General features: G+C 41.0%; 2 protein-coding genes across 3 annotated transcripts in view; one reads left to right on the plus strand and one right to left on the minus strand.

Annotated features, from left to right (window-relative positions):
* The window catches only part of LOC106946564 (glutathione S-transferase Mu 3-like), a 16115-nt gene extending 14596 nt beyond the window's left edge, over window positions 1–1519 (plus strand). For both annotated transcript variants that reach the window (XM_015030976.1, XM_015030975.1), the window contains exons 7-8: window positions 908–1018; window positions 1211–1519. In XM_015030976.1, coding sequence (XP_014886462.1) covers window positions 908–1018; window positions 1211–1306 — 207 coding nt within the window. In that variant the 3' untranslated portion in view covers window positions 1307–1519. The remainder of the gene's footprint in view (window positions 1–907; window positions 1019–1210) is intronic.
* eps8l3b (EPS8 signaling adaptor L3b) lies at window positions 1395–10264 on the minus strand. Its single transcript, XM_015030961.1, has 19 exons — window positions 10227–10264; window positions 9312–9424; window positions 9161–9225; window positions 8917–9075; window positions 7710–7859; window positions 7515–7600; window positions 7324–7433; window positions 6257–6366; window positions 6007–6142; window positions 5856–5929; window positions 5692–5766; window positions 5466–5611; window positions 4211–4406; window positions 3812–3852; window positions 3597–3690; window positions 2915–3031; window positions 2749–2837; window positions 2513–2645; window positions 1395–1937 (listed from the first exon to the last, which is right to left on the minus strand). The coding sequence occupies exons 1-19, from the start codon at window positions 10262–10264 to the stop codon at window positions 1896–1898; spliced, it is 1974 nt and encodes a 657-aa protein (XP_014886447.1). The 3' UTR covers window positions 1395–1895.
* Between the last annotated feature and the right edge of the window lie 2001 nt (window positions 10265–12265).

Raw genomic sequence — 12265 nt, forward strand, 5'->3', positions numbered from 1 at the left:
TATTTCCAGACTTTGTCCCTTATCCCACTGTCTAGTTTCTCTTCCTCCTTGGTGTCCTGGCCCTCTTCTTCCTTCCTTAGTTCCTTCCTTATTTTCTTTCTTCCTCCATGTACTCCATTCTCTAATTTTTACCAACCCGAGCTCCTTTTTTTCCTCATGTTGTTCCATAGTTGTCTGTCCTTCCTTGCTTCTTTCCTTTCTGCCCTCCCTCTCACCTTGCCGTTAATTTTTTTCTTGTCCTTTCTTTCCTTACTTCCTAGCCACCTAATATCCCTGTCTTCCATTTTTTATCTTTCCTTTCCTCATTGTTTTCCTTTATCCTTTCTTCCAAGTTACCTCATCTAAAAAAAGAATACCTTGAATATCTTTCAGAAATTGAAACTCTTCCTATGAAGATTAATAAAAATACTGAACTTTATCACAATATTCAAAATGTTCAGATGTACTTGTATTTCTTCCTTTCTTACATTGTCTGGTTATTACAGTTCCATACTGAAATCCAATGTCTGCCTCCAATTCTTTGTGAAGTTTTGTGTTTTATGTCTCAACATGGGCTTAAAAAATTTTACTTGGGAGTGGGGGGGGAATGTAGAAATCCTGACAATTAGAACAAGATCCATTTCTGCTTGAATTATGTGGCAGTAATTAATTCATAACTTAATTTACACATTTGGAGATCTTCCACTTACCCAGAACCACAAACCTGGTGGTTCCTCAGATCGAATGAGCTCCGAACTTCCCGTTATTTGTGTTTTAAGTTTCTGGTGGAAATGAAGATGAGAGCTCAAAGAGTTTGATAAACGAACTGGCACATATTCATTATGAATTCACTTCCTGAATATGACTAAATGCCTGAGTTCATTGTATACTTTAAAAACTGTTTGGTAATAATTTCCATTCCCATTAGATCACCTTTGTGGACTTCGTCATGTATGAGCTGCTGGATCAGCACAGGATGTTTCATTCTTCATGCTTGGACGACTTCAAAAACCTCAAAGATTTCTTGGACCGCTTTGAGGTGAGAAAACTCTGATACTGGCAGGTGTAAAGATGCTGCCATTCTTTGGTTGGTGAGAAACTGTCTTTGTGACGTCACTAAGTACATTTATGGGGTAATTACATAACCTTAGATTACGGATTACTTCAGTAATCGGAGCCAGAGGAGCTCATTCCATTTTCCGTCCACTTATCTCCTCTCCTGTCGTTGCAGGCGCTGGAGAAGATTGCTGCCTACATGAAGTCCAGCAGGTTCATTAAGACTCCCGTCAACAACAAGATGGCCAAATGGGGACACAAGAAGGAGTGAAGACGAAACTCACCTCTGCCTTAGAAATACAAAGTGCTTTCCACAAGTGCAACTTATTGGAGAAACGTAAATTTGTCATCTTTTTTTTGTATCATGAAGTCTTCATGTCCTTTCGGTTTGTAAAGATATGAAGGTGAATACTTTTAATTTCAATCAAAGCACTTGTTAGTTTTGTAACATGTTTTGTTGACAGAATAAACTAACTAAATCTCACTTGAATCTGATTTTATTTATTAAACTTTCTACAATAAATCATATGTGAGAATCATTAATTTAAAAAAAAAAACACGATAACTTACTGACGTAGAAATTATTGCACAACTTTAGACATATTTATACATGTTTATGGATGATTAGATTAGAGGCAATAGTGCTGATTAGCCTAATACAAAGGTTGGTTATTAACAAGTGAAATAACCAATAGATTACTTGAAGTGACTGTTTTTTTTTTTATATATATATATATGCTATACAAAAACACGCCGGGTTGGATGAAGTTCAGCAGATCCTAAGAGTGAGAACGGATCTCTAGATTCAGAGGGATCCAGAACAGTTAAGTCCAGAAGTTTAAGCCTCACAGCTGTAGTTGTCAGTAGCGGTTGTTGTACATTTGTGACGGCTCACTGGCGAGCTGCAGGACAAAAAAAAATATAAAGTATTACAGATGTTTTCTCCATGTAGAGATGTGATCTGAGAGAACTGGGGGGTTATTGTTACATACAGGTCACTCATGACTTTTTCTCTACTAGATGACATGCAGTTTTTACACTCCTGACTTCTCCTTTTAGAGACTAATTATTTGGGAGTAATATATAGTATACAGCAGTTGCAAGTAGTAAGGGTGTTTTAACAAACTTCATAACGCTGCTAGCCAGATTGTTTTGATTCCAAGGTAAAACATGATTATATTGATTCCAGGAGAATAATCTGAAAGTTGTTTGTTTTGGTGCCCTGCATGCCTGGGCCTTATAGGTGTACAGGTTTAGTCTTGATGCCTCAAACTGACTGTGACCAATCAAACTGTCCAAGCAGAAGAGACGGATGAGTTTTACCTGTCTGTTCATGTCACTGCTGAAATTAAACTACGTGGTTACCCATTTTCCCAGTTATCAGAATGAATCAAAATTAGCATCAGCAGCTTAACAAAAAATTCTGACTTACAAAACTGTAATCAATGAAATTTTTAGAAGAGTGAACACGACTTACTGCAAGTTGTGACTTAACAGCTTGAAGCTGGAAGAAGACTTTTCCAGCTTCTTCCGGGCACACCGTCCTGATTTCCTCTTTGGTCATTCCCAGAAGCAGTTTTCCAGTCAGGACACCAAGGCTAGACACAGTGCTGGCCAAGAGAAGTAGGCAACCAAGAATTCCCTGTTTATTCTTTGTAAATCATAATTTTTTTTTACTGAACAACCATCCTAAAGCTAGAGACTGGTCCTTACATTCTAGAGAAACCTTTGCTCTCGAGCCATGCTTTCACTTCTGCAGAAGAGGAGTTGTAGTCGAGAGTAACCTGGCTCCGTGAGTCCCACTGTGAAGCAGAGTGAAGAAGAGGTGTTAAATCGGTTAGTTTTGTTTCGATGCAGCGCCACCGTCCCCTCGGCTCACCCGCTGGTCTTCCGAGGATTCGTTGTTCTCAACTTGCTCCAAAATGTTTGGAGGAACGTTGCCCTGCTCGTTACGGGAGTTTCGAACAAGCCACCATGGCCTGGATTTCTGGACCACCTGTCAAGAATGGGAGCAGATCATGAAATTTACAGATACCTTGATACCTCTGCAGCTATGATTCACTGCAAAAAAACAAGCTGGATAAATGCAAAAAACATGTAAATGGCCTAAAACCCAAAACATTTCACACTACATTCAGTGATTCACACACTGATGGTGGCAAGCTACAATCTGACACGCTCAAGGACACAATAGAGACAAAAACAGAGCTGGAATCAAACCGTCAACCCACTGACTGCAGGACAAACTCCTACTACCTTCACCACCATCGTCCCAAATAATGCTGTGTTCACTATGTGGTTCTGGCAAACCAGAAAAATTACTTATTTGGTTCAAATCAATAAACTTCTTCTTGCTGATCTATTGTAAAGGCCAGACTGCAATGTGGACTGATTCTCCCACCTAAGCTGAGGATCTCTGCAGCTCCTCTACAGTAATCAAGGGTTTCTAGGGGCAGTAGATACTGAGACAAATACAAATAGCCATGCTAGGTATAATAAACCAGTAATGTGTACTATAAATCTAAATGTATACCTTTAAGCAATCATGTTGGACCTCTTACCTGAACCACCTCTCCCTGCGTGACGGTCAGCTCCTGCATGTTCCTTGCTGAGAAGTTGTACATGACGCGCATGTAGAGCGGAGGTTCGGTCGGGCTGAAACCGCGACAACCAAAACATTTTGTTAACAATTTTCATAACAACTGTGAAGAACAGAGTAAGGAACAAGGAAATGCTTGTTGCGTGCGACCCCGCAGGCACTGCTGATAAAACTCACTACTGAGATGACGGTGATCTCATTGGACCGTTGGACCTGGGCTGTAAAAGACACAAGGTACATCATGATAAGAACAGTGGACATTTAGCTTGTTTCTTCAAACCCAGCATGTTCTAGTGCTGCTTTGTCGAATAGTAAGAGTGGAAAATCATAGAAATGATTGCTCTGGCCTTTTTTCTACATGTAGTGATTTCAACTCCTGTCAACTGGTTAAACGTTTCACTCTTCCCTGTCATTTGAAAACACATCCAGAACTTTACAGTGTTGTGTTAACAGGTAAACAATATCTTTAAACACACACACACACACACACACACAACTTAATCTGTTGCTGCAGCTGCTGAGAACCCCATGATTTCTGACATTCATTCACTTGACGACCAGGTAAGTGTTAACCACCTCAGAGCGCTGAATCGTGGCTCTGGGCGAGTAGTTCCGATCATTGTTCATTGGTCCGGGCGGGAAGCGCTGGCTGGTGTTTCTGTTCAGTGGATTGTTCCGCTGAGGATCAGGAGGGGAGTGAAGGGGTGCAGGAGGCTGCCAGCCGTCGTAAAACTCCGGGATGTAAGGATCGACATCGCCCGGCCAGGAAGACCTGGGAGCAGAAAGAAGGGTTAAGAAACTGATGCCGACACAGACTATAGAAGAACCACAGTGCTGGTTCTGTTGGACCTCAGAGCAGCATTTGACACTGATGGCCATGACATATTGCTGAAGCGACTGGAGAGCTAGGCAGGACTCTGGAACAGTTCAATCCTGGGAGCCCTCCTGTTTAATGTCTGCATGATCCCACTAGCTCAGGGTTTAACAAGATTGGTTGCCATAGCTATGCGGATGATACTCAGCTCTACATTATGATGTCACCAGGTGGCTCTGAACACAACCATGTACTGAACGGATGCTTTGAACAAATCAACGCATGGATTTGTTCAAATCCACGTCGACCTACTTTCAGCTGGTACAAAGTCGGCTTCCTACCAGCTGAACAGAAACAACAGAGATAAATAGACGGACGGACAGATAAGACAAAGCAACAGTTAGAAGCTTAATAATTATCTTTATGAGTTGATTGTATTTGGTAGTTTGTATTTCAAGGGTGCAGTTTGTTCCAAAATTAAAGACTTCTGGGACGCATACAAAACGCCGCAGCACAGAGAAAACGCTTTATGCTTTTGTTTTTTTGCTACACATATTGATTTCAGATCAAACAAATGTGATTATTAGGAAGCGTCACGCTGCGAGGAGGCTTTTCTTCAACAGGGAGAGGCAAGCTAGTCAGAGCAGATTAAAAAGGTCCTGGAAGAACCTTTTTTCTTTCCCGTTATAATCTGCTACTTTGTGCTGATTCATCACATAAAATCCAAAGGTTGTCAGTAAAGATTGACTTGAGTTGCATCAACCAAAACTCTGATGTTGCTGCACTGAGTCTGTTTTTCCATCTATGCTTCATAATAAAACACACCTTTCTGCAATTTTTCCTCTTATTTGAAAATCAACTTAAACTTCGACCCGTATTTATTTATATGCCGCTGGATGCCTACGCCCAGTTTGGGCTTGGCGGGTCAAGAAATTACGTGAGTGAGTTGTGTCTGAGGAATTTTTACAAGCTTTATGGAATAAAAAGAGAACCAGGTGCCTGTAAAATCTGACCAACCTGGGAATGCTCCAGCATTCTCCCATATTCATCCAGAGTTGTTTCTTCTGGGGATCCAAAACTTGATTGAGGAGCCTCACAGCCTCCTCCGTCAGCAGGGGGGAGGTGACCGATGGAGGTATATCTTCGGGATACAGAGGAATGGTCTGCGGGAAAAACAAAAAATACATGCACTGCCACAACTGAGACCAGATAGGGGGAAATACCTGGAGCGGGAGGAGCTTACATTTTCCAGGAAAGAGAAGAAGATATCCACATATCGATCAGCGGTGGGGTTGCTCAGGGCTCCATTCAGCTGGGCCTGTGATGTCGAGAAAAACTTAGTTATTTTTTTTACTGCAGTAACAGGTTACTTCGCGGCCAAACTGTCGAGACCAAACCGGTACGTACCAGCAGATTGAAACCATATTTAATTTTCTGAAGAAATGAGACATATTCAGTCCAGTGTGGCAGGTTGGATGGCACTGCGCGAAAACAATCACATCACAAACGTAACCATCAAGCGTGTTGTGTTATGCACGTCATCTCTGACGATTATTACCCTTTGATTTGGATTTTTTCTTCTTTGGAAACTTCATCATCTTGCCCTTGTTTTCTTTCTCCGGAGCTTTATTCATAACTTCTGCTATTCTGTCCCCGAAGATCTCCACATCAGTTAAAATATGGTTAAAAATGTCCTGAGGAAAGGAATGAAAACATGAACGGAGGCTGCAGAAGCTCGAAGCTTAGACGGTCTTTTCATTGGGAGCAAAGAGAGAGAGCGAGATGAGGAGAGTTGCTAAAGCACTCACCGTGCTTCTCTCCATCTCCGCTCGCAGCATAGCCATGTCTGAATCTTGAAAATCGGAATAATTCGACATCTCTTCTTGTGGGGTATAGGGACGCGAGTCAGGTCTGTAATCTAAACGGATAAGAGATAAAAATGACAGAAGATGTTGATGGTTACTCAGGTTTGTTGCTGAAATACTTTTCACAGGACATTTTAACTCACAGAAGCTGGTCACAGCAGGCGGTTTTTTGGGGGGTTTGTCTTTACCATCTACGTAAAATAGCTCAAGACTGAATGGATATTTTTTTTCCCCCTGAGTTTTGTCATAGATTATTCAATTAGCTCAACTCTGGACTTAATCAAAGGAATTAATCAAACCCATTTAATTGCATCTCTGGCTGCATGTTTACATCTAGTGAAATTGTCTAAAATTTTTACAGCCTCTAAAAGGCTATAAAAACCTTTAGAGGCCTTTTACGGCGCCATCTTCCCATCGTCTCCAACCAGCTGCCCTGACCTGCTGAGGAAAAGCATCACAACAGCATCAAGCAGCCGTGTGTCACCATGGAGACGGTGATTTCCATGGTGAAAATCACCATTTTCACCATTTGGTGAGGCAAAGCAGGAAACTGCTTTGCTTCACAAAGCAGTTTCCTGTTGGCCCAAAAGTTTAACTAGAATGTATCTGACTGAGATCCATGGCTGCCTTCTTCCTGTTTATCCATAAAGTCCCAACCCGTGGAGTATGTGGGTAAAGCTAACCTGTCGACTGCTTCTCCAACCCGAGCAGTGGACCTCTGCAGCTCATCCAAAGCTCATACCATGGGCCTCTTGGTTGTTTTTTTTCTAAATAATGATCCCTGATGTTGTTTTATACCTAAACATGCTTCAATCTTTGTTTCGTCGTGATGCTTTTTGTTTGCCAACGTTCTCCAACACAGCCTTCACAGAACAGCTGCGTTTATCCTGATAAAAATAACACCTGTCAATGGATTCCTGCTCACATATATGTTGTTCTGCTGAATAAAATCCTAATTAAATACATTGAAGCTGTTGGCTACATGTGCACCCAGCTTGCTTTGACCGTACCTGGCTGTCTGTTGTCCCACTGCGGGGCCACGTAGTCTGGAGGCGGCAGGTTCTCCTCCTGCTGCACAGGACTGAACCTTTCCCGCCGGAAACCGGTTGTACTCTGCCGACTGAAGGTATTCCCAGCATTATTTTCTAAACGTCAAATCTCTCCAGCTTCTCGTAAATGTGACGTTTGCTCAGTCGCGTACCTGATGTCAGGCGTCATTCTGCGTGGCTCCATATCGCTGCCTCCTCTCTGTATTGCCTTGTCCAGATCAGCCTTAATGATCTCTGCCTGATAAAACAACGAGACCTGCCGTTAATCACGCCCTGTACGGGGTAGCAGTTTCACATATTTCCTTCTTCTGGAAGCGTCCTGGGTTCTCGTGAGAGGTAAAGCTCACCCCCGTCTCCTCACACTGGAACATGAAGACCTGAGATCCGCGCCTGCGCCCTTCCTGCACGGTTACCACCAGCAGAGAGTTGTAGGCGCAGCTTTCCAGCACTGCGCGGGTCTTCACGATGCTCCTCAGAGGTATTGAATCCAGCTCCGCCTGTAAGGTCAGAAGGAGTCGCTACAAGTTAATCAACAAACTCATAAAGCCATCTTATTCTGCTTATTGAAGCAGATTCAGGCATACTGGATAGATTACAGGAGCAAGTGAACAAAACCAAGTGGCTTTTTGCTCAGGGTGACTATAGACGAACTCCAGAAGAGCCCAAAACAGGAATCAGATTGTTACACTGAAAGCATTTCCTTTTGTTTTAATTGCATATCATGAACTTCAGATTGTTTGAAAATAGCCTCATGATCGCATGCAGATGGGAGGCAACAGTTGGTTTTCTAAAGTCGTTGCTGGTTTATTTTCCCAGAAACTCACAAAAGTTCTGCTTTTCTAGAGATTGGTCAAACTTGGTGTTTATAAGTTAATCAGATGTTTTGGATTAGCAGCACCAGATTATCTGAACAGAACCCAGCCTGTGTCAGTGCTCACCATCAATATACAGCAGAGACTTGATCTGAACTGATTTTCAAATAGGCCTGTCACAATAAACAATAAATCAATTAATCGCATGATAAATTAAAGGAAACTCAGTCATTTTCATTTGCTTGATTTATCGTTTTTTCTCTTTTCTTTTTCTTTTTACCAAAAACTGAATGATAAAAAATCTTCAGCGTGGTGCTTTAGTCGCAACTATCCCTTTTTTTGAAAGATCATTTTGTTTACACAAACTTCATAAATCATTTTATTTGTTGTTTTCTGTATTTATTTTTGGATATTTAAAATGTCTTCCAGGTCCAGTGTTTAAATGTTCAGTAAATTTAAATTTATTTATCTTTGAAAGTGTGTTTTTGCCATTAATATCCCATTATTACTATTACATTACTTGGAAATGGTCTTAAAACAACAATATTATCGTTTATCGTTCTGGGACAATTTATCATCCTGCAAAATTTGTTATTGTGACCGGCCTATTTTCACAGCTAATAACTGTGGATTTCCTGTATATTCCTCATGTTACATCTTTTTACCTCGAATACATTCACCTAATTATTTCATTTCTGTTTGCCAAGTTATTCAGGTCATTATTTAGACAATCAACACCAACCTTGGTCTCAATGTCACAGAGCACGACGTAGGCTCCCTTTATCTCTAAGATCATCTCCTGGGGCCACAGACGACTTTTGCCGTCCAGCTCCTTGAGTTTGGTCACACAGTCGTCCTCTGTCTTCAGCTCCTGGCTGTCCAGCTCACAGATTAACAGATGCTGTGGGAGGAGCGGGTTTGTGAAGAGAAGTTGAAACTAAATTCAAAACAATAAGTGTATCGTCACGCAAGAGCAGATTTCCTACCTCCACTCTGACTTGAAAGCTGTCAGGGTTTTTGTGGAGCGTCTCTGCATACTCTTTTCTCTGCACTGATGAAAAAAACAAACATATTTTTTTTCCTCAAGAAACATAAATATACCTAATTAAGGAGGTGCGATTTGTTGTCTGGACATACTGTAGATGGATCTTCCACTGGGTCTGGACATGCTGTGTCTCTGCAGCAGGGATTCTTTGGGCTCATCTTGGTGAAACGCTCGCCTCTGAGGGAAGTCCTCCTGAGAGAAACCCCTGAAGAAGGAGAAGAAGAAGGAGAAGAAGAAGAAGAAGAAGAAGAAGAAGAAGAAGAAGAAGAAGAAGAAGAAGAAGAAGAAGAAGACATGGTGTTCAACTGGACAGTTTCAAAACATACAAAGAGGCATTGATAGTCTCTTTACATTTTACTTCCAAGGAGCCAGACCTTTTTTTCTACAAAGTTGTTTTTATCAAAGGTTTCATCAATTTGTTTTGACTTTTATTTTTATTTTTATTTTTTTACTCATTCTCTGCCCAATTATTGTACGTGTTAATTGTGCCACTGTGAAGGCTGAAGAGAGTACAAAGGTTAAAGAGAGACATGTTTCCAGGACGGATACACTAAGCACACCCAGTGAGCAATGTCTCAAGGCCATATCTTTAGAAAATTCTTTAAAAATCCAGCAAACAGGCACACAAGTTTTAGCGAAAGTTTTTCAAGCAGTGGTTCTTCAAAAGTTAACATTGGTGACGCTAAAACACAGCTAACACTACAGCATCTCTGGTGTTTTTCATTGACTCAGCTGGAAATAATGAGGAAAATACATTTCCTTGAGATAGACTGCAAGTCAGAACAACCCAACAACACTGGTTTGTTTATAAAGCCCAGGAGCCGTTTTACATCTGAAAAACTCCAACTTTCATCAAGCCTGAGTTAATATTGACTGCGGAAGTCTGGCTTCTGGGAAAGAAAGCATGAATAAATGCGAGTTGACTGTGTTATCAGCGAGGGTGAGACTTTTTAAGAGTTGGAGAGCTTTTAAAATCCCAGTCAAACATGGCTGCTTGTTAAACATACCTCGGGGAGTAGGAGAAAGGTCGGCCGTTTCCAAGCATTGTGGATCTACTGAGGTCCACACTTCTGGGCGGAGGGGATAATCTGGAATTTACCCCAACCAGCGTAAAAAAGGACGTCTGTCAAGGCAACAACAAACAAATCAGGCCTTGTCCGGCTCCAGATAACCATCTTCTAACTGGTCACCTGTTTTCCTATGTGGACAGGCGGATAGTTTTATCTCAAATCCACTTCATTTAGCAAATGACCCTCAGGGTTCAGTATTCGGGCCCCTTATAGCTATCCTCTGTGTCAGTATTATTGGCTGTCACGTCATATTTGTATAGTTTTACATTTTTACACTGATGTTACAGTTTTATAAAGCTCAACATCCACAGTCAGCCTAAGTTTCACTTAGCTGCAAATGGCTTTTTACACTGTACAACCAACTGTTTAAGCCCTACGCTGAGTTTTAAGATAGTTTTTAAGCTTTGGAGATTAATCTAGTCTCTTTCTGACTGTCTGGCTTTTCTTTCGTTTACATCTCGTACTTAAATGCTGTTGAAAAAGCTCAATCTGAGCTTTGGGTTATTCTTTTAGCTGACCTGAAAATGAAAGCTGCGGACTGTGGCAAGAAATTTAAAAGACTTCTTAATGACTTTCACCAGTTGAAAAAGTTCAATATAAATGTTTTTATGTCATTCAACTGTACAGAAAGAAGCTGGTCATACAAACACTACTCATTTTGCACTATTGTCTATGCCTATCTTCTTGTAGCCTTTTGACCCGTTTGAGGCGATTCTTCGTAGCCATTTTATCCTTTGTTGCAACTAGTTTTACCGTTTTTACAGAGCTATGGGTATCTTTGTCGATTGTTTAAGTTTCAAAAGGTTTTATTTCAAAGCTATTTCTATAAATTCACACTAAGCAATGATTTAAAACAAAAGGACCTTTATAGTTGGCTTACCCAGTTAACTTCAGCAATTGTTTTCCGTTTCTGATCTGACCAGAGCAGATTAACATTTCTTACAAATTTAATAATGCTGCTTTAGTTTCAATAAGGATCTTCAGGGAATTTTAATCGCCAATGTGAGCCTCTTCAGCAAAGAACTCAAAAGTGTTAGCTTTCTACAACCGAGCATTGATTATTATCTAAAACTGTCCTTGGTAACCTAAAAGAAGGCATGAAAATGAGATTCAGAGATTGTTGGCACTAACAGGGCAATGCTGAGTTAATCAGTTACAGAACCTGTGATAAATTCAGGGTTAAAATTAACAAAAAACTGAATAATAATCAAACTGTTCTCTAGATTTTTCCTCATGGCTGAAAGAACAGCGGTGCATCAGCTTTGTGATTTTGGCCATTGTGTTCACTTCTGATTTACGCTTCAAGATGTTCATTTAAAGCTTTTTAGCTGATCATGTTTGACCAAAAAACCTAAACTTCCGCTCTGTATTTCAGCCCCAAATTTAACACATACCTCCTGGATTTTATGCAAGACACAAAGTAAGTTTCACTACTAACAGAAAGCCACTTTCTGTAAAAGCAAGCACATTTTCAATCTTAAAAAGAGGAACCAAAGCTGTCACCAGTAAAGGCTTATTTGTCCAACCTCTCCTCGTATAAAGCCCAGCAGATCGTTCAGGACTCGCCTCCGCGTATCAGCTCCGCTCCAGAGTCATCGCTCCGGTCAAAATTAACTTCCCTCCGACTCGTCTGATGGCAGAAAACATCTGATACTCAAGACCATCGCCTAGAAAACGTCCTGGACTTCCGCCTGTAAGCTTAAGGGTCAAAGTGCAACGTTCTTTCAGAAGTGACGGATCGAGAGAGGCGGCCTGATTTGCCACCTTAAGGACAGAAACGCTGTGATTCATTATGACTCCAAAGGGTAGGTGCAGCTTTATATAGCCTTCTTCAGACTTATCTAAGGTCTCAAGGATTGCTCTGCATTTATGCAACAAAGCAGCTCCAGAAGGTTCCTTTATGTCTGAATAGGTAATATAGCAAACAAATAAATGTTTGATCATAATATTGGACAGAACAAAAACCGAGCACACAC

Source organism: Poecilia latipinna, unplaced genomic scaffold (genome assembly GCF_001443285.1).
Source record: "Poecilia latipinna isolate Pla-1442-1.1 unplaced genomic scaffold, P_latipinna-1.0 Scaffold196, whole genome shotgun sequence".
Classification (NCBI taxonomy): domain Eukaryota; kingdom Metazoa; phylum Chordata; class Actinopteri; order Cyprinodontiformes; family Poeciliidae; genus Poecilia; species Poecilia latipinna.

Bases quoted from the DNA above. Each gene is read 5' to 3' on its own strand.
- eps8l3b (XM_015030961.1), bottom strand. From the start codon at position 10,264: ATGCTTGGAAACGGCCGACCTTTCTCCTACTCCCCGAG. The intron at 7,601-7,709 runs GTGAGCTTTACC...TTGTTTTATCAG, and splicing joins TCCAGTGTGAGGAGACGGGG to GCAGAGATCATTAAGGCTGA. The intron at 3,032-3,596 runs GTAAGAGGTCCA...CATTCTTGACAG, and splicing joins CGCAGGGAGAGGTGGTTCAG to GTGGTCCAGAAATCCAGGCC.